Raw genomic sequence first — 22,477 nt, 5'->3', positions numbered from 1 at the left:
TTTTTGGTCAAACAGTCAAAAGGGAACCCCTTTCTTGTTGTCCTGCTCTAATGAGACCTTCCTTGATGTTTGGCTGGGTAGCCTCTGTCATAAAATCTAGCATTCAATACTCCAGCCTGATATTTTGTATCTTGGCACTCAGAGCATATTCTTTTAATTTTCAGAAACTAACTATAGGGTAAATTATGCTTAAGCGCCAAATTATGACAGCTCTTGTAGTGCAGTATCTTGTTTACGTCTGTAGGTTTACAATAAAAGGTAGTCTTAAATGTAGGAGTGGAGTGGGTGAGTGGCCTAGTGGCTAGAGCAACAGTCTTGACATCCAGAGGTGGCCGGTTCAAGCCCCCCTGCTGCTTCTTGTGATCTTGGGCAAGTCACTTAACCCTCCATTGCCTCAGGTACCAAATTAGATTGTGAGTCCTCCAGGGACAGGGAAATACCCAGTGTACCTGAATATAAATCACTTTGAGCTCCTACTGAAAAAGGTGTGAGCAAAATTCAAATAAATAAATACCCTTCTCATATTTGATCTTAATATCTACAAAGGAAACCTCATCCTTACTACAGTTTAATTGAAACTTCAAATTGAGATCCCTGGTATTTATCCATGTATCAAAATATGCCACAAGGATAGGTGTGTCCCAAGGATTAGGTTGAGAACCTATGACCTAGAGGGTCATTTTTTTTTTTAATATCAGGCCTCCTAGGTAGAGAGGTCAAGTAAGCGTCTGTTTTTGGATATTTTATAAAAACAAAGAGGCATTTGTGAGGCAAATTTTAGATAGTATGTGGAGAGGGGGAAATTCATACATCAAGGTTGATAAATGGAGAATTCCCATAGTATTTTCAAGAGGCCAAACGTAGACCCTCTTGCAAAATAGGTACATAACTGCATGTGTAATTTCTGTCCATGTGGAGTGGGAGCAGCAGTTATGAAAAGCTGCACATGAGGAAAAACACCATGCAGACATCCCCCATGTGTGTGGGAGCAAGTAGCAGAATTTGAGTTCCCCCTCCTCCAATCCCCATCCCTGGCTTTACTGGATCCTCTGGTATCCAGATAGAGCAGGAGCAATGCCCACTTGCTTCTGCATATACAGCTGTGGTTGCAAATATGGCCACATTGACCCTTAAAGGTAATTTTACAGTATTTCCACTAGGAGTTAGCCTGCCAAATAAGGGGCCCCAGTAAGACTGGGAATGAGGATTGGGGGTTGGAGGATGAGGAGGCAAGGGGACAGGAGGAGGTTCATTGCTGCAAGGGGAGTCTCATGGGGGGATCAGATGCTTTGAGTTTAGGGGAGATCTGATGGGGAGTCAGGGAGGGGGTTGGATATGTTCTGTGGTCATTAAATGGATCATAGTTGGAGGAGGGGGCCTAAACTTTCCCTTAACAGCTGTTCCTTTCTGCAGGCACTTAAGCATGCTTCATTGCAGCTATACATGCTGACCTCTACCTCATTGGGAATTGAGTTTGATATTGTAGGCAGGTCCTACCCACTCCCTCTGCCTGCCCTCTCTGTATCTCCAGGAAATCCTACATGCAATAAGCATCTTCAAGTTTACGTAGCCCTTTTTACAAGTGTAGGCCAATCTATATCAGTAAATGTTGCCATTTACCCATGGGAATGCTTCTAAAATAACCTCTCATACGTCTCTATAAAATACCAGCACAAGTCTTGCAGAAATGAAACCACACACATTTATACCTTCTCAGGATTAAATGTAAATTTATATTTATTTATTTATTTATTTAACACATTTATACCCCACATTTTCCCACTAGTTGCAGGCTCAATGTGGCTTACACAATAACAAGGGTATGCTACAATATCAATAAGCAATGTCATAGTAAACAATGGCGTAGTAAAAATTGTGATCGTAAACGTATCATCTAAAACAAGATAATAAAATATAAAAGAAAATTATTAAGGTCCATATATTTGCTGTAACAGATATTAAGTAAACTAAGTAACGTCGGGAAGGTAGGCCTTCTTGAACAGGGTGGTCTTCAGTAATATATGTGAAGTAATACATGCACACACATTTTATAAACACACAAATCAATTTGTATGCACTCCACCCAAACTCTGCCTCTAAAAGTACACACTTTCTTCTCATCACAGATACTTATATGCCTGGGGGAGGGCAGTATTTTTATGCGTGTATAAATCCTTTTTCAAATTTCCCCTTAAAACAGTGTTCATTAAAATGTGCAAGAATATGAGTGTGGTTATTGTGTTAAATGTGAAGTTGACATGTTAATGTGACTCTACTGTCTGCTGATGCCTTAGAATAGCCGAGGTGTGTTGACACTATGTAAAAAGTACAGTGTAATAGACCAAAGCCAGAATTACTTTTTGCCTTTGTATATTGTCTTCCTCTTTTCAAATTCACTGTGTTACATGGCCAAAGGGTGACAAACTGCTATTTATTTTAATTCACCATATTGTAACTGACTAATAGGAATCCATTTAAAGAAGATTTGTTCTGCTTTGCTTCTTGTTTGAGGCAGAAGTGCTATCTTCACAGTGTATTATCTAATGCTTGTGCTAAGATCCCTGACTGTGGGCTTGTAAAATAAAATTGAATGCAAGTTGATTTTAGTAATATAGATTTATTTTGTTTATTTAGATGTAGCGCAGGCCTTTTCAGTAGTAGCTTGCGTTCTGATTTTTTTACCTGAGTCATTGGAGGGTTAATGCCCCAAATCACCAGGGCAACAGCAGGATTTGAACTGGACTTCTTTGGTTGTCTGCTCTAACCACTAGGTTACTGCTCCAGCTGACCGTGAACCATGTGCAGCTAGCAATAGTGTTAAGGTCAATAGACAGCACTTACTTCATAGCACTGTAAGTGAGTGCATTGAGAGCACTGGTCCCATGGTCTAGAGCAAGAGTTCTCAACCCAGTCCTTGAGACATACCCAGCCAGTCAGGTTTTCAGGGTCTCCACAATGAATATGCATGTGAGAAATTTGCATGCATTACCCCCGCCTCCCATTGTATGCAAATCTCTCAAGCATATTCATTGTGTGTATCCTGAAAACTGGACTAGCTAGGTGCATAGGAGCCAACTTTTCAAAATTATTGGGGGTGCTAAGCCCAATGGAAATAACCCCTCCCTGGACACATACAAGGATTTTTCTCAATATTGGGGGTGCTCAAGCACCCACAGAGTCGGCTCCAATGGCTAGGTGTGTCCGGAGGACTGGGCTTAGGAACACCTGATCTAGAGGTCATGTGGAAATTAATTTGTCATGCTGCAATTCTATAGCTCTTTTTAACGTGGCATTTTAAGAGTGATCGTTTTAGGTAAATAAGTAAACCTTTAAAAAATCCCCTCAGACATATCTGTGTAATACTTGGTATATTTAAAATTTGTAAGCTTCATCAATCTTGCAACAGCCTATACCTACTGGTAAATTATTTAGTTGTAGGAAGGCTATGGTGTATTAAAAATGCATTTTTATTTTCATTTAGGTTGGTAATCATCGAGAAGAATCTTCAAGTGTCAACAGTAACCACTCAGTCCTCTCCAGCGCGGTATCTGCAGCAGGCACAGAACTCAACCATAAAACGCAAGACAACTACAGAGGTAACCAGCTGCATCATTCAGTATTTATGAAAGATTGAGCTTTTGAATGAGAATATTAAAGATGACAAAAGGGGGCATCGTGTCTGTCATGAGCTTTGGTAAAATGGCAGTACACATTGATCCCATCACTTTCCGTGCATTATCCACGGTAAAACGTTAAAGGGTCCTTTTACTAAGCTGTGGCAAAAAGTGGCCTGTGGTAGTGTGGACGTGTGTTTTTGACGCGCGCTGGGCCAGTTTTTACCACGTCTGAGAAAAAGGGCTTTTTTTTTCAATGGGCCAGGAAAAGGGCCTGCAGTAGAATTGAAACCAGCGTGTGCCTATTTACAGCCTGAGCCCTTAATGCCACCCATTGATCTAGCAGTAAGGCTCACACACTACATGCGTGGTGACCAGTCGGCACTTGCCAACCGCTGATTAATGCCGGAAACACCATGCGCGGTAGGAAATTAAAAAATCATTTGTCCCAGCAGTATGGGCACGCATCAAATCTGAAATTACCGCCATGGGGTGCACTAGCCTGGTAGTAGTCTCATTTTGGCGAGCACTGCACACACGTGGAACCTACCACATCTTTGTAAAAGGGCCCCTGAATTTATTTAGGGTTAGTCCTAGACGGGGGCATAGCCAGACACCCAAATTTGGGTGGGCCTGGGCCCAAGATGGGTGGGCAGAAGTCTGCCTTGTCTCACAAGTGATTTGGTCGCTCCCTCTCTTGCCTGCATCCATATGGTCTCTCAGACATCCGCCCTTCCCTGAATACCATTTAAATAGCAGATTTTCACAAACAGCGAGCAGCAACTAATACACACTGCTCATGCTGGCCCCACAGCCTTTCCTCTGATGCAACTTCCTGTTTCCGCATAGGCGGGAATACATCAGAGGGAAGGCTGCGGGGCCGGTGCGAACAGTATGTATCAGTCGCTGCTTTCCTGCAGGTGAAGATCTGCTATTTAAAAGGTATGCAGGAGGGACAGTTGGGAGTTTTTGGCTGGTGGGGCTTGGGAATCCCTGCCAGCCACATTATAGATGTGCTGCTACTGCGTGGGCCTGAACCCAAAGTGGATGGGCCTGGGCCCACCCGAGCCCACCCTTGGCTACGCCACTGGCCCTAGATGAACAATCTGAGAAGTCTGTGGCTTGCTGAATTTTTGAAAGTTATGGAGAAGGAACAGGGTGAATTTGAGCAGCAACTAATCCACTGGCAAACAGAGATCTGTGAAGTAATGGTGATATAATGCTTTCTAAATATTGGTAAAGCTATTTATCCTTTTTCATGATTAAATCATTTACCTGCCTCTGGATAATGTGATCTGCATTTTTATCGTTTTGCTTTGCTTTGTTTTATTCACTTGAATAAATGGCACTTGAATTGGGATAAAATAAAATAAGGAACAACCCGATGAATGAGGTGCTGTACCACAAAAAAACCACAGCGATTTATCTGTGAGTTATTACAGTGGGAATATCTGAGGGTGCTCCTTAATATGTAGATAAAAATAAGGTTAAAAAATATTCACTAATGAGATCATTTGGTGGCAAAAACTATCCTGGTTTGTAAAAGAGACAGTTTATATTTATTGGCCAGAGATTAACGGATACTTATTTGGATTCTGTTGTTTTATTCAAAGCATTGTCGGGTGGTTTGCCGAGCCAGCCTGGAGTGTCCAGTCCAGAACAAATCAAACTAGAGCGGAAAGAGAAGGATGAAAACGCACATGACCCTGCTTTATCCGACGATATGAGGTCAGATGATGAATCGTCCCAAAAGGACTTAAAAATTACATCTAGAGGAAGAACATGGTAATTGCTTCTAAGAAAAGTATTACTGTGTGTGACTGCTATGTTTTATTAGCAGCCATTATTTTTTTTTTGTTAGAGTGGTTCAACATAACTGAAGAGATTTTATCTGTGTTAATCTGAGTTTGATATAGGGAGCTGGAAAGAGAAAATGCAATTAGAAATCATAATTGCAGAATCATTGATCAGTCTTGTGAAGGGTAATTTTATAACAGGTCGCTCAGGCAGAAGCAGCACAGACCTGCATATGTTGCGCCTGTTCTATGAAGGCATTGTATTCAGCTGTATGCTTTTAAATAAAATTACCTCAGGGAAAGCAAGTGCACATATTTATAATTTTTCTTCACCCAACGTATAATTAAACTCTGGAATTCGTTGCCGGAGAAAGTGGTGAAGGCGGTTAGCTTAGCAGAGTTTAAAAAGGGGTTGGACGGTTTCCTAAAGGACAAGTCCATAAACCGCTACTAAATGGACTTGGGAAAAATCCACAATTCCAGGAATAACATGTATAGAATGTTTGTAGGTTTGGGAAGCTTGCCAGGTGCCCTTGGCCTGGATTGGCCGCTGTCGTGGACAGGATGCTGGGCTCGATGGACCCTTGGTCTTTTCCCAGTATGGCATTACTTATGTACTAACTACTCCAAAGCAGTGCTGGTAACAACATGGTCATATGCCTGTATTTGATGCTCCTGTTACCCGAGCAATATTGTGCATAAGTGCCAATCCCACGCACACAGGTGCTGTGTCCTGTGTGCCTTCTTTTAACATTTGTGTACCCCAGGCAATTTTATAAGATCCTAACAAGTGGTTTTTTGGGTGACAAGATGGCGCCGTGAGAGGACGCACGTCTGGGAGCTCCTGATTTTCTTAGCGGACATACCTGGGACGCAGCACTCTTCCCCGTTGATATTATGGGGAAGAGGAAGGGCAAGACTGGGGCTTCAGCCTCCTCCGACCCCGCGAAACCGGCTACCCAACAAAAGACGCTGGAACAATTCGGAGTCCAGGCGTTGAAGCTACAGACGCCAACGCTGACGGGACCCGATGTTGGTCAGACGGACCGAAGCATTGAGGCGGCTTCGCTAAGCCCGCCTCAGATTACAGCTCCTCCTCGACCCGGAAGCAGCTTAGTGCCGGCAGGGAAGCAGTTCAATGCCCCTTCCGAAGTGGTGAGATCTCGAGCTGCAGAAGGGGGCCCTGCCGCTACCTCAACCCCAGAACGGAACACTGCTGGTAGTATAAGGGCTGAAAGCCTGATATCTCCCCTGACTCTGGAGGCTGCTCCTGAGAGAAGTCGAGTGGAAATAAGACCAGCTGTTATAACGATGGAGACACTGTGGGACGCTATCCAGGGAATTAATACCACCCTAACCCAGGTAACAAGCTCCATTAAAACAGAATATCTAGATTTAAAGCAAGAACAAAGTGTCCTATCCGGGAGATTACAAGAAAATGAGAGAAAAATTGAGACACTAGGAGAAGAGACACAAAAACTGCAGAACTTAACAGGAGTAATGGTTAAAGAAAGGGAAATTCTAGCTAGGAAGCTAGAATTTCTTGATAACCGAGGAAGGAGAAACAATTTAAGATTTCTAAATTTCCCAAAGTCTCCACTGATTCCAGCAATAGACATGTTAAAAAATTACTTCGGTGAAATTCTGGGAGTTCCGGTAGAGGGTTTTCCACCAATTACCAGAGCTCAATATATTTCAGGAATCAGAACTCCCTCCCAAGGCTCTCAACCTGGACTTAACCTTACAGAATTTCTGGAAAGTTCTCTAGAGGTGATAACTCACCGTACCACTCTCCTTGTGACCTTTGCACTGGAGCCGGATAGGAATAACATTTTTCGTTTATATTTTAAACATATGAAAGCATTATTCCTGGGGGCCAAGATACAAGTTTTTCCTGATCTGAATAAAGAAACGCAGAAAAGAAGGCGAGAGTTTCTGGCGTTAAAGCCACGAATACTCGCATTAGGTGGATCTTTTGTACTGAAATATTTATGTAGATGTTTTGTTTCTTTAAATGATGTTAACTATGTGTTTCTTGACCATGAGAAATTGCAGGCATGGGTGGTTGCCAAAGAGGAAAGTGGTGGTATTGGATCTACCTGAATCATCACACAGTTTGATATGCTAGTAATATCAGCTAGTTGGTTTATGTGTCTTTTCCTCTCAATTAACTATTAAGAAAATAATTCCTTAGCTTAATTCCTAGTATCTTGTCTGACTTATTGTGGTCAAAGTAAGAAGAACTATTACCTTATTGTGTTAGAGTTTTGGAGATATCCTGTAATATCATTTTCTAACATTCTTTGTATGTATATACATGGTTTGTATTATTTGAAAATTATAAATAAAAAAAAAAAAAAGATCCTAACAAGTAAAATGCTGATCTCTTGGTGCGACTGGTGGGTCACTTGCCTACTGCACCCATGATCTGAGTTCAAATCCTGCACTGGAATTTCTGTCAAATAGCCAGCCATCCAGTTTCAGTCGGTAAATGAGTACCCGGGGATAAAATGACTGGGGAAGACAATGGCTAACCATGCAGCTCAGTTGTCCGCCAAGAAACTGTGCCACGAGTAGTGGCCACCAGAAGTCATTTGCAACTTGGTACTTGCATACAGGGGACTATGTTTCTTTACGTGCTCAAGTCCTTTATAAAATTATCCCCTTAAAAGGGAGGCAGTGGTCAGAATTGTAGGCGAGGGAGAATGACAGGCCTGCCAAAGTCATCCAAAGTTTACTTTTAACGACCTAGCTCCTTTGGTAACCTTATGGAGGAAAAGGGGATCTACCTTTGAGGTCCTTCAACACTGTTTTGTCAGCAGAGATGGCACATAAAACATGCAACTTAGAGTCTTCCCTGAAGGTTTGGAATAAAACTAAACTTAGGCTTCCTATGTGTTTAGTGTGCCGATGTTATTCTCACCTAGGATGCTACGGCTGTGATGCATTCTGCTACAGAAAAATTATATGCATGTGTAAATTGGGCTTTTTTAAACTTTTTGTTTGCAAGTTAAGGGCCTTATGTACTAACATGTGTTTAATGCACATTAATGCAATACAATGCATGCTATTGAATGCAAGCCCCATTATTGTCAGTGGGGCCAAATAGGTACATAACTCATATTATCGTGTATTAATGTGCATCGATGCTTGCTAGTATATTAGTATGCTTTAGAAAATGAGGCCATGTAGGTTTTTCTCTATACAAACATGTATGTATAGCTAATTTAGAGTGGACTTGTGTGGCTGTTCTGTTGCATATTCAGAAACTAAATCAAAGATTCACATATAAAATTCAATGAAGAGCAAAAAATAAAACTAAATAAAACAAGCTCCTCATAAACATATAATTCAAAAAGTTTTTACATAATCTACAGTATATATTTAAAAGAGCACTCATAAATATTGAAAAGAGTAGGGCTTTCAAATTTGATAGATCACCTCAATGAATTCATTCAAACTGATGCCTCAGTCGTACATTCATCATTGATCCTGTGAGTCCAATATATTTCATAGAACCATGTGTAAAATAATAATCATCACTTATCTGCTGTTCTGGGCTGCATCTTTTTCCCAAGACTCCACATCTGTCTTCTGATCAGTGTCCAAATCATAGTACCTTGTGACATGAATTAATGTTTTAAGCATAAGGTCTATATCAAGAAAAGAAATATATCTGTTTACTTCTTCAGGAGCAACAGGAGAAGAAAGGCTGGATCAGGGCCAGTTTTAGACAAGGTGGGGCCCAGGGCAGAAATGAAGGAGGGGGGTCCCTGATCCTCCCTCCCCACCTGCATTGCTACGCAGTCCGGGCATCTCTTCCCCTTCTTCCCACCATCTCCCTCCGTTTCCCTCACTTTGTGGCCTTCTCAGAGGGGCCCCGGCACAGCAGCTATTCTCACAAGCTACCACCGGCTGCCCCGAAGCTTTCCCTCTCTGCCTCAATCCACCCAGGCAGAAACCGGAAATTGCGTCATAGGGGGGGTGGATCGCGGCAGAGAGGGAAACCTTCGAGGCAGCCACAGGCAGCTTGTGAGAACGGATGCCCATGCCAGGGCCCCTCTGAGAAGGGAAATACATTTTTAAAGAAGATTGGGAGGGAGGAGGAGACGGACTGTGGTTGGAGAAGGGGAAGATATGCCTGGACTGGGGGGACCCTGGAGGTGTGGGGCCCAGGACAGCTGCCCTGTTTGCCCCCCCCCCCCCCCCCCCCAATGCCAGGCCTGGGCTGGAATAGAGAACAAAGTGACTATTCTCTGCTCCCTCCAGGCTCAGCTTCTTCCCTGCAAACTTCCTGGAAGGGAGGATCTGTAACAAACACTCCTGCTGCTCTAGAGTCTAAGAAGCAGTCAGAACCGCATTCTTGGCCTTTACCCCAGAAATTTAGCCCTGGTGGTGGCAATGTTTTAGGGGGTTTTGGAGGGGAGAGGGAGGCTTCAACAGCTTTCTGGTCATTTGAGCTTCTAACTGCATCGAAACCAGGCCTGAAATTGGCACCATGACATGACCCTTCATTTGCAACTACTAAAGGGATTTTTTTTCTCTTATTTCATATCCCCTCCCAAGTTAGCTCAGTCACTGCAAAGATAATCTTCAGATAGAGATCATGCACCAGGGCTCCTTCTGCAGGACTATCCTAAACCAGAAACATTCCCATCCTACCCCACCCACTTCGTTGTGGCCAAATAGGGGAGGCAATGGACAGGGCACTATTTTGGTGCCCTGCCTTCCTTATACTCTATGCAGCCACATTAACTGCACATATCTCACTATGGCTCTGTCTTTCTGTTTTGCTGCAATTACACATTCTAAATATGGGCCACTAAGAGCCACCATTAGATGATGACTTCCTTTCCTATGTAGGGGCCATGAGCATTAACACTTCAGCATCCCCAGCACCAACCAGCTCAGGAAACAGAAGGCCTGACCTGGAAATTAAACTTAACACCTCCCCCCTCCCCACATGAGTATGCAACACTCTCACTGGACCACTGGGCTGGCCCTGGTCCAAGCAGTGTTTTAAAAGTCATAAAGGTGACACAGCCTAGTGGCTCAGCTAGATGATGCTATGCAGAAGGTCTGTGTTTTGATCCCTGCACCAGGTTCTTTCACTCCTTGATTTGGCTGGGGTTGAGGTTGCTGCAGAGGGGCTTAGAGTGATACCTGGTGGCTAGGTTCAGGGCCCACAATTGCAGGGTTACAGAAGGAGCTCTGGTGTATAGCTCCCCCAGCCTAGGTTCGTCATTGCAATGACTAGACTATGCATGCTATAGGAGATATAAATGAGGGGAACATCCCAGGATAGCTGTAATTGCAAATTGGTGGCATCAGATCCCAGACATAGTAAAGACTGAGTTGAAAGTATAAAGAAGTAGCTGAAATTTGCTGGGTCAAAAATATCGTAGAACTGGGAAGTCATGGAATACTTAATGTACTTTCTAACTTGTGTTAACTCTCCATACTCTGAAGTGATTAGGTAAGATGGATAGGATTGTCCTGACCATAATGCCAGGGAACATAGTAAATGATGGCAGATAAAGACCTGAAAGGTCCAGCCAGTCTGCCCAACACTCACACTCATGAGTGGAGTAGAGGAGTAGCCTAGTGGTTAGTGCAGCAGACCTTGATCCTGGGGAACTGGGTTCAAGTCCCATTGCAGCTCCTTGTGACTCTGGGCAAGTCACTTAACCCCCCCCCCCCCCCCCCCATTGCCCCAAGTACAAATAAGTACCTGTATATACTATGTGTTGTGCTTTGAATGTAGTTGCAATAAGCACAGAAAGGAGGTATATCAAGTCCCATTCCCATGAATTCCTGATTAAACCAACAATGCATGTGATATAAAACACTTGATCAACAGATTCTCATATGGGTTTCTAAATTTCCAGCGAGCTGCCCTACTTTTAGTGAGGTGAGCCTTAGCAAGGAATTTCTGCCTCCCATCAGGCTATTAGAAGGATTCCTGTGCCTATTAACACTATGCTAATCAAGGTTCATACTCGATAATTGGTCGAATATCAATGAATATATTTATAACAACAACCGTTGAAAATGCCAAAAAACTCTTTAATCTTTATTCAGAAAAATCTTAACTCATAGTCATTAACATTTCCTACTTACACCCATACTCTATCATTCTCTCTCATCCACACTTAACATTTACACACCATTTACTACAACCATTTACATCATGTTTCACTGAACTCAGCGTCTTCAGGGGTCTTGTTCTAAACAAAAATGACAATGAATTATACCATACAAACTACCCACAACATTCATTCAAATTATTTGAAAAACTAATCCAAATCTACCTTACCGGCTCCTGAAGGTGGGTGGATGCTCAACTCCAGCGATGCCTAAGTGAAACCGTCACTAGGACGCTCACTCATGCGCATAGCTAGCTATGGGATCCCAGGGGTTTAAATACTCCAGTGATGTGCAGGTGAAAAACGGCCAAAAGGACGTTCACTCATGCGTATAACTGGCTTCTGGAACTTAAATACTCATTTACATATTCAGCCACTCGATTTCTCTATTTAGACCATCAGGGGCCACCGTATTAAGAGATATGCAGGTCAATATTCCGAATTTCATATCTGAGTAACAGCGCCTGCTACCAGATAAGTGCTGCTGACTGGATTATTCAGAGGCACTATCCAGACAGTGCCTCAGAATTTGACTAATTGTGCACTTCCTAAATTATTCAAAAATGTTTATTTTTGTTTTATAGAAAATTTTTATTTTATAGAAAACTGTGTGCTCAGAGGCATCATATACCAATTTCATAGACTATGAGATCTCTTATAGCCCACAGCTATTCTAGATCTGCGGTACTTGCACACATAATAATCATTTCCATATCATCATGCTGATCAATCCATAGACTGGTGGGTTGTGTCCATCTACCAGCAGGTGGAGATAGAGAGCAATCCTTTTGCCTCCCTATATGTGGTCATGTGCTGCCGGAAACTCCTCAGTATGTTCTCTATCTCAGCAGGTGGTGGTCACACACAGCAGCAGCTCTGGCTAGGTCTCCAAGCCTAATTTTTAGGTTTTGTTGAGTACCTGGGGTTGAGGGCTCTTCTTGAGCAAGTGCAAACCTGGTGGTGCCAGGTCCCTCCTTTTCTCCCCCCTCCCACTGGCTCCGTTAAAAAAAAAAAATTTTGGACGTCTTTAAGGGCATTTATTTCAACGTTTATTTCAACGTTTATTGCAGCTGCTCACTAGGACACCAGTTCGTTACAGCTCGGAGCGAGAAGCAGGTAATTTTACCTTTTTATAGCGGGCAGGGGGTTCCCCATTCGGTCTTCACGTGGCTTATGGCATCGGAGGGCGAGGGCGCGAGGATTCGCTCCCCGGACCGCGTGGGTGGGGATGCGGGGATTTCAAAACCTGAATCGCCTTTGTTAAGCATCAGTTTGGAGGCCGGTCAGTGTCCCGGTTCTTCCTCCGGTGCGGCGGTTTTTCCCGCCATAAGCGCCCATCCCCCGCTGCTCGCCCACTCCATGTTGGCCGGCCACTCTGCTCGGACGGCTTCTTCTTGGGCCGCCCTCGAGCTGGGAGACGTTAATACTATGGTTGCCCTTGATTCGGGCGACGGTAAGAAAGCGGCCAAAGTTAAGCGCCGTTCTTCCCGCGCGGCTCCTCGGAGTTTTGCGCCGGACGCCATTTTGGATGCGCAGCACGTTTCTCCCCCGCTCTTGCGAGCGCCGGTTGAGGGTGCGGCTAGGGCAAGCTGCAGAAGTGCACTGTTTGGGGGGGGGGGGTTCTCCCCTGAGTTCATTTTGCTACTGCATCAGGCTTTTCTTATGCAAACCGCTGCCCCTGCCCCCCTGTCTGATAAAGGGGTTGAAGCCTCCGGAAGCAAACGCCCTCGGGTGGATTTCCAGGCCCTAGAGGACTCTGTCTCCTCTGATGTAGATGAGGGCAGCGTATCTGAGTTCTCCCAACGGTCCTTTGGGGATTCCTTGGAGGAGACGGATTCCCGCTCGGATGGAGCGGATGACCCCTCTGCAGCGCGGATATTTCGCTCAGAGGATTTGCCCAACCTGTTAGTGCAGGCCATGAGCATTTTAAAGATTTCCTCTCCGGAGGACGTCTCTCCCTCAGCCTCTGTTGGCTCCGCCATTATGCTGGGGATGAAGCACCCGCCTAGAACCTTCCACGTGCATGAGGCCATGCGCACCTTGATTTCGGCTCAATGGGATGTCCCAGAAGCGAGCCTTAAAGTGGCTAGGGCTATGTCCCGCCTCTATCCTCTGCCTGAAGGTGAACGGGAGGCCTTTCTTTGGCCTACCGTGGATTCTTTAATCACTGCGGTGACTAAGAAAACGGCGTTGCCGGTGGAAGGTGGCACGGCCCTAAAGGACGCCCAAGACAGAAGATTGGAGGCGGCCTTAAGGTCGTCCTTCGAGGTGGCTGCTTTAAGTTTGCAGGCCTCAGTTTGCGACTCCTATGTGGCCAGGGCGTGCCTGACGATTGTGCAGCGGGCTTCCCCCTCAGATCCTTCCTTGAGGGCTGATTGGCCGGCCCTGGAATCGGGCTTGGCTTATTTGGCAGACTTGCTGTATGATGTCTTGAGAGCCTCAGCTAAAGGTGTGGCTCAGACAGTCTCTGCGCGGCGGTGGCTTTGGCTGAAACATTGGTCTGCAGACCACGCCTCTAAGTCTCGCCTGGCTAAGTTGCCTTTTAAAGGCAAGCTGCTTTTTTGGGTCGAGCTGGACAAAATTGTGACCGATCTCGGCACGTCTAAGGGCAAGAGGTTACCAGAGGTCAGGGCTCGGGCCAGTGCTCGCCCTGGTAACTCCAAAGGACGGTTTCAGGAAGCCCGTCGGTATCGCCCAGGCAAGTCGGGCTCCTCTGCCCCCTCTTCCTTCAAGAGGAACTTCTCCCCCAAGCAGCATTCCTTTCACAGAGACCGCCGTCCCGGAGGTGCTTCCTCCGGTCTTCCCCCAGGGTCTCGTACCCAATGACGGGGCCCTGGTCCATGGCCCAGTGCAGATTGGAGGACGCCTGTCCTCGTTTCTGGGCGAGTGGACCAGGGTAACTTCAGACGCTTGGGTGCTGGAAGTCATCAGAGATGGCTACAAGCTAGAGTTCTGCCGACCCTTAAGAGACGGGTTTGTACACTCTCCCTGCAAGTCTCCGGTCAAAGCTGTGGCAGTGCAGCAGACTTTGGACAATCTGATCCGCCTGGGTGCAGTCGTTCCGGTGCCAGAAGATCAGCTTGGCAAGGGACGTTACTCTATTTACTTTGTGGTACCAAAGAAAGGAGGTTCTGTACGGCCTATCCTCGACCTCAAAGGGGTCAATCGGGCCTTGAAAGTTCGGCACTTCCGAATGGAGACTCTCCGCTCTGTTATAGCGGCAGTGAAGGCAGGGGAGTTCCTGGCATCCTTGGACATCAAGGAAGCTTACCTGCATATTCCCATCTGGCCTCCTCATCGACGCTTTCTGCGTTTTGCAGTCCTGGGCCGACACTTCCAGTTCAGAGCCCTCCCGTTCGGGTTGGCTACTGCTCCGCGGACCTTCTCCAAAGTAATGGTGGTCATCGCGGCCTTCCTACGAAAGGAAGGAGTACAAGTCCATCCTTATCTGGACGACTGGTTGATCCGAGCCCCCTCTCATGCAGAGTGCGGCAGAGCTGTAGACCGGGTGATTGCTCTTCTGAGCTCCCTGGGGTGGATCATCAACTGGGAGAAAAGCCAGCTGCGCCCGACTCAGTCCCTGGAATATCTGGGAGTTCGTTTCGACACCCAAGTGGGCAGAGTGTTCCTGCCGGACAATCGAATTGTCAAGCTTCAGGCTCAGGTGGACCAGTTCCTAGTAGCCTCTCCTCTTCGGGCTTGGGACTATGTGCAGCTGTTGGGCTCTATGACTGCCACGATGGAAGTAGTGCCCTGGGCCAGGGCTCATATGAGACCACTACAACTCTCTCTGCTGCAGCGCTGGACTCCAGTGACGGAGGATTACGCTGTGCGCCTTCCCTTGGACCTAGCGGTGCGCAAGGCGCTGAGCTGGTGGCTGAGGACAGACAAGTTGTCCGCAGGGATGCCTCTTTTGACCCCGGAGTGGGTTGTCGTCACGACGGACGCCTCTTTGACGGGCTAGGGAGCCCATTGCTTGGGAAGGACAGCACAGGGGCTCTGGTCTCCTGCAGAGGCAAAGTGGTCTAGCAACCTCCTGGAACTCAGAGCCATTCGGTTGGCGCTTTTGGAGTTTCTCCCAGTACTGGCGTTGAAGCCAGTACGGGTCCTGTTGGACAATGCCTCGGCTGTGGCCTATGTCAATCGCCAGGGAGGTACCAAGAGCACCCCTCTAGCCAAGGAGGCCATGAATCTATGCCAGTGGGCGGAAGCGAACCTGGAACAGCTGTCGGCGGCCCACATTGCTGAAGTCATGAATGTCAAGGCGGACTTTCTCAGTCACCATACCTTGGATTCCGGAGAGTGGCAGCTATCGGCTCAGGCGTTCTTGGACATCACGAAGCGCTGGGGCCAGCCGAGCCTAGACCTGATGGTGTCATCGGCCAATTGCAAAGTGCCGCGCTTTTTCAGCAGAGGACGGGACCCTCGATCTCTGGGAGTAGATGCTCTTCTCCAACAGTGGCCGACACAGGAGCTTCTCTATGTGTTCCCGCCCTGGCCCATGATGGGCAGGGTACTAGACCGGGTGGCAAAGCATCCGGGCCGGGTAATCCTGGTGGGTCCGGACTGGCCCAGACGTCCCTGGTATGTGGACTTGATCAGGCTCTCAGTGGACGGACCTCTGCGACTGCCAGCGGAGCAGGGCCTGTTGCATCAGGGTCCCGTGGTGATGGAGGATCCCTCCCCCTTTGGTCTTACGGCCTGGCTATTGAGCGGCAGCGTCTGAGGAAGAAAGGCTTCTCAGACAAGATCATCGCCACTATGCTGAGAGCGAGGAAGCGCTCTACTTCTACTGCTTACGCCAGGGTTTGGCGTACCTTTGCATCGTGGTGTGAGGCAGGCTCCCTTTCTCCCTTCACTGCTCCAATTTCTTCAGTGTTGGCGTTCCTGCAAGAAGGTCTGGAGAAAGGCCTGTCGCTCAGTTCCCTTAAAGTCCAGGTAGTGGCTCTGGCTTGCTTCAGGGGCCGCCTGAAGGGTGCTTCCCTGGCTTCGCAGCCAGATGTGGTGCGCTTTCTCAAGGGAGTTAATCACCTGCGCCCTCCTCTGCACTCAGTGGTACCTGCGTGGAATCTCAGTCTAATGCTAAGAGCCTTGCAGAAGCCGCCTTTTGAACCCTTGTCGAGGGCATCTCTGAAAGACCTGACGTTGAAAGCAGTCTTTTTGGTGGCTATCACTTCAGCCAGAAGAGTTTCCGAGCTCCAGGCGCTATCATGTCGAGAGCCCTTTCTACAGTTCACTGAGGCAGGAGTGTCTGTTCGCACAGTGCCTTCCTTCCTGCCCAAGATTGTTTCTCGCTTCCACGTGAATCAGCAGCTCTGTCTCCCATCCTTTCGTAGGGAGGACTACCCAGAGGAGTACTCTGCTCTCAAATATCTAGATGTGAGACGAGTCATCATCAGATACTTGGAAGTGACCAATGATTTCCGGAAGTCGGATCATCTGTTTGTCCTGTTTGCAGGTCCTCGTAAGGGTCTGCAGGCTGCTAAGCCTACAGTGGCAAGATGGGTCAAGGAAGCCATTGCAGCGGCTTATGTGGCCGCGGGGAAGGTGCCGCCTATCCGGCTGAAGGCTCACTCCACTAGAGCTCAGGCGGCCTCGATGGCGGAGGCCGGGTCCGTCTCCTTGGAAGAGATTTGCAAGGTGGCAACTTGGGCATCGGCTCATACCTTCTCCAGGCATTACCGCTTGACTGTGGCTGCTCGGGCAGAGGCCCGGTTTGGAGCTTCTTTGTTGCGGTCAGGGATTTCTATGTCCCGCCCTGGGTGAGTACTGCTTTGGTACATCCCACCAGTCTATGAATTGATCAGCATGATGATATGGAAGGTAAAATTATGTATCATACCTGATAATTTTCTTTCCATTAATCATAGCTGATCAATCCATAGCCCCTCCCAGATATCTGTACTGTTTATATTCTGGTTGCATTTCAGGTTCAAGTTTAGTCTTCAGTTCCTGTTCAGGAGGACTTCGTGTTCAAGTTTTTTCAATTGGATTCTTCAGGAGTTGAAACGATTTTGTGTTACAATGAGCTGCTGCATTCCTCTCCCCTCCGTTTTACGGGGCTGGATTGAGACCTAAATTCTGCCGGCGCTCCCTCCCGCTTCGTGCGGCTGTAGGGCAGCTTTGTACCCCTCCCGCTTCGACGGTGTTAGGGTCAGTCAGCTCCTCCCGCGGTTGCGTTTGCAGGATAAGCCAGATCTCCCCGCAGCGGCGGGGTGGTGTCCCTCCCCCGCTCCGCGGGGATGAGCTGGACGGATTCCCCTCCCCCACTTGTGTGGGGATGAGCTGGGTTAATTCCCCTCCCCCGTTTCTGCGGTGGTGAGCTGGGCAGAGTGTCCCTTTGTGGGTATAATTCTCTAAGTGCTGAGTCCTGCGGATGGAGCTTTGATATCGACATACTGAGGAGTTTCCGGCAGCACATGACCACATATAGGGAGGCAAAAGGATTGCTCTCTATCTCCACCTGCTGGTAGATGGACACAACCCACCAGTCTATGGATTGATCAGCTATGATTAATGGAAAGAAAATTATCAGGTATGATACATAATTTTACCTTGCCTCTGATGACAAATATTCAATTTTATTTTTGATTCTTAACAACCGTTTATTCCACTTTAAAAGTAAAAATTAAAATCGGTGACCCCAGTACTTAACTGACACAAAGGCGCTGGAGGTGATTTAAACTCCTGACGCCCACTCTCAAACCATCATGGTGTTTTGGTTCCAAAGAACCTGCTTCTGGGGTAGTTGCAAACAAGGTTGCCGGATGATACAACAAGCCGCATTACCTTCCAAGAGACACTATAGACGCAATGTAGATCATGCCAGGGCAGAGCGCAGATGGTCCTGGAACTTGCCCAGATTTTTTTTTTTTTTTGTTACATTCAGTCTGCTATCCAGATAACTTAGGATAGCTTTCTATCTGTCATAAGTTATCTGGATAGCAGACTATATGCCACTAACATGATAAGTTCAGGTGCTCACTGCCTTATCCCGGATAATGGTGCCGAAATATCAGGATTTGTTTTGACTGCCACAGTCAGCGTTTTAAAAAACCACTGACCTCAGTGGCTGAATATTGGCCTGATGAGTGATAAGCTGTGATCTCTATTAAGATTATGTTTAGCATTCTCTGATGCGATACCATCTGCCCTGGATGATGAGAATGTTGTTATTGTAATGTAATCAACTAAACGGAACACTGAGTAAGCAGTGGGGTCATAGATTTTTAAAGGCAATTTTCAAAGCTGATGAACTTGCTAACTAGAAAGGTACAGCAAGCATTTTGTTAAATCACACTGTTGAGTTCCTAGGTGCAACAGCGCATTCTTCAGTGTCTTAATGAGGACAACCATTTCAAAATGGCTTTATTACACCTTGAAAATCAGAGGTGAGCTAACTACAGTCTGCAGACCACATCCATTGTGCTGAAAGGTTTGATCCTATCCACAGTTGATTCAGCCTGCAGCCACAGCCTGGAAGTGATGACTATGGACAGGAAATGACAGGTGCGGACTGATCATTTGGGCAACCGGGCAGTGCTAGAGGTTCCAGAGGCTGTAGGGGGCCCATAGGCTCTGCCCAGTTGGCCGCCATCACAGCACATTGCAGCCCTCCCCGGATCTACCTTGAAGAGCCTGATGGTCTGGTGGCCTCTGTGGGGCAGGAAAGAATCCCACTCGCTGCTGCCCACTGCTGCTACTGTGCATGGTGCCATCGGCGCCACTGTTTTAAAAATGGTTGCCAAGACCCGCAAGACTACTGCGGTAAGTCTCGGCAGCCATTTTGAAAAACAGTGGCACCGCTGCCACTGCTAGACACAGTAGTAATAACGGACAGGAAAGAGTGGGGTTCTTTCCTGCCCCCAAAGAAGCCACTAGACCACCAGACCCTTCAAAGTAGGACCGGGGATGGTGGTGGTGCAGGAGGGGGGCAGCGGTATAGCGTTGGGGTGGCAGGTGACTAAATGGGCCTCAATTTACTGCTCGAGGGCCCCGATCACAGTCCTCCCCTGGGAAATGATATTACCATTGCATGTCTTTGACCTCCATTTCTCAGGCTCTAATTCCAGGAGAGATCCTCCTCCACAGATCACCTGCTTGGCCCCTCCCCCTATTGCAGCCTAAAAGGGTGCCCACTCCTGGCCCAAACGTTGATTCAGTGATGCCCATATAAAGAATTTCTGTCTTTTACCAGGAAATTCAGCATAATAAGAGAAGACATCATTTTTCTGTGAGATTAAACTAAGAACACATTGTTATTCTTCTATGATGCAGTTGAAAGTTACTAATTTTGCTCACAGAAACAGATTAAAGTACATTAATCTTTTGTGGGAACAGAAATACCCATTATAAAGGCGAAAGCAAAGGGGCTTTTACCATAACATTTACTATAAAGTTTAGCTGCGTAAAAAATATCAGGGTCGATATTCAAAGCGTTTTAGCCATTTAAATTGCTTATCCAGGCCTAGCCAGGCATATTTAGCAGCACTTAACCAGATAGTAACACTGAAAATTCCCAGTTAGGGCTAGATTCTATATATGGCACCAAAAAAAATCAGCACCGAAAAAAGCGCTATTCTATAAGCTGCAGTTAGACGTGGTTTATAGAATAGTGCCTACGTCCAGGAATCACGCCTAACTTTAGGTATGGCCATTTGCACCAACTGAAACGTAGTGCAAATGTACATGCCTACCCCATTATTCTATAACAGCGCGTGTTAATTTTAGGAATGCCCCGTTCCACACATGACCCTCCCATTTCCACACCCCCCTTTTCAGATCAGGCGTAAAATTTAGGCACAGATCCTGTTCCTAAATTTACGCACGTAAAGTTCAATTAAATTTAATTAGAGCCAATAATTGCTTGTTAAGCCAATTATTGGCACTAATTAGATTATTTAATTAAATTGGTCTTGCAAATTGGATATGTGCCCAAATTTGTGTGAGCAATTTTTGGCAACTTTTACAGAATATGGGGGGTTACGGCCTAAGCTGAAACTGGCTATTTTGTGAGCTTTCTGGGGGCAGAGTTGGCATTTAGCCAGTTAAGAGCAGATGAATATCGTACTTAACCGGCTAGGATTTATCTGGCAAAATATGCCCAAATATTAAATGCTGGTGCTCAGACATGGCCCAGTATTGACTATCTGCTGCTAGCTGAATATTAGGCCGATCATCTCTTACAGTGGATAGCTGAATATTTTGAAAAATAATACTGAGCAGACTGGATTTAGGCATAGGCAGCACAAATATGTACCTACGGCACCAAATTCTAAAACTAAGGCTCTCTATTTCCCACATCTTTGGAGGATCTCTTCCCTGCCAGTCCTCTACCTCTGAGTGCCATAATCTTAAATCTGGTCCTGGTGCAGAAGCCACTCACCTAAATATTTAGTACTGGAGGAGGTTTGAACAGGAAGCACTTGTGAGTCTGTTTTGTCAGGGTTCAGCTGCTATCCTTTCTTGCTTTATCTGCAGTCTTTCAATAAAGTGATTTTTATTAAGATGGATTTTTTGATCATTATTTGTTGATATGTGATTGAGTGGTGAAGCCCTTTGCCTCTTACCTTCTTTCTGAGTTTAACAGTATAGATATGACCCTGTCCAGGCACTGACATTGTTTTATTCAATTTACCAGTAGCACTAATGAAGATGAAGATCTGAATCCAGAACAGAAATTGGAAAGGGAAAAGGAAAGGAGAATGGCCAACAATGCCAGAGAGCGTCTACGTGTTCGAGATATTAATGAAGCATTTAAGGAACTGGGCCGCATGTGTCAGCTTCATCTGAAGAGTGAAAAGCCACAGACAAAGCTGCTTATTCTTCACCAGGCTGTAGCAGTCATTTTAAATCTAGAACAACAAGTTAGAGGTTAGTAGTTTGCCTTTGGTCTGTCATTACTTGGTAATACCATGGGCATCTCTCACTTTAAACATTAGGAGATTGCAGATGAGAAAAGGAAGCTGCATAAAATGTACACACTAGCGCGATGGGTAATGGTTCTGCTCCTGAGGAAGCGTTATGTGAAACCAGGGGCACAGCCAGACCTCGACGGGGTGGAGGGGGCACTGTTTAGCCACCGACCCCCCCCCCCCCACTTTGGACCCCGCTGCCACCGCCCGCCCCCTGCCCCGCTGCCGCATCAGGTACCTTGTTTGCTGGCGGGGGTCCCCAATCCCTGCCAGCCGAAAAGTCTTCTTCAGCGCCGGTTGACTCCGGCGCCTTCGTGGTGTGATCATCTGTTTCTGACGCCTTACGTCCTGCACCGTGCATGTAGCCCCATGCAGGATGTAAAGCGTCAGAAACAGATGTTCACACCACAAAGGCGCCGGAGTCAACTGGTGCTGACGAAGACTCTTCGGCTGGCAGGGATTGGGGACCCCCGCCAGCAAACAATGCAGGGCCGTGCCTAGGGTCTCCGGCGCCCCCCTGCAGTTGGCCCCCCCGCCCCCCCCCCCCGAAAGCGATCGCTACACTACCCACCCTCTTCTCCCCAGATCCTTTTCCTTTTTTTTTTTTTGTTTAAATATATCTCTGTCCGGCGGCAGCATAGCGTTAGTGAGAAGGAGGCGGCGCTCCCCCGCCCCGACGTGTCAGTCTTCCCTGCGCTCAGTGTCCCGCCTTCTTCTGATGTCATTTCTGATGTCAGAAGAAGGCGGAACTGAGCGAAGGGAAGACTGACACGTCGGGGCGGGGGAGCGCCGCCTCCTCACTAACGCCGCCGGACAGCGGTAAATTTAAACAAAAAAAAAAAAAGGAAAAGGATCTGGGGAGAAGAGGGCGAGGTAAGCATGGTGCGGCGGGGCGCCCCCCAGAGGATGGCGCCCTCCTGCCATGCTTACCTCGCTTACCGTGTTGGCACAGCCCTGAAACAAGGTACCTGATGTGGCAGGCGGGCGGCGGTGGTGGGGGGTCAAAT

At 46.8% G+C, this 22,477-nt stretch overlaps 1 protein-coding gene across 10 annotated transcripts in view; it reads left to right on the top strand.

Moving 5' to 3' along the window:
* TCF12 (transcription factor 12) overlaps nucleotides 1-22,477 on the top strand; it is a 762,188-nt gene that overhangs the window by 727,615 nt on the left and 12,096 nt on the right. For 8 of the 10 annotated variants that reach the window (XM_030189018.1, XM_030188990.1, XM_030189004.1 and 5 more), the window contains 3 exons: nucleotides 3,482-3,596; nucleotides 5,228-5,399; nucleotides 21,197-21,429. In XM_030189018.1, coding sequence (XP_030044878.1) covers nucleotides 3,482-3,596; nucleotides 5,228-5,399; nucleotides 21,197-21,429 — 520 coding nt within the window. The remainder of the gene's footprint in view (nucleotides 1-3,481; nucleotides 3,597-5,227; nucleotides 5,400-21,196; nucleotides 21,430-22,477) is intronic. The other 2 variants (XM_030188982.1, XM_030188974.1) reach the window with 2 other exon arrangements.

The sequence above is a fragment of the Microcaecilia unicolor genome, chromosome 1 (assembly GCF_901765095.1).
Source record: "Microcaecilia unicolor chromosome 1, aMicUni1.1, whole genome shotgun sequence".
Taxonomy (NCBI): Eukaryota; Metazoa; Chordata; class Amphibia; order Gymnophiona; family Siphonopidae; genus Microcaecilia; species Microcaecilia unicolor.
This window is presented reverse-complemented; position numbering and strand designations above follow the sequence as displayed.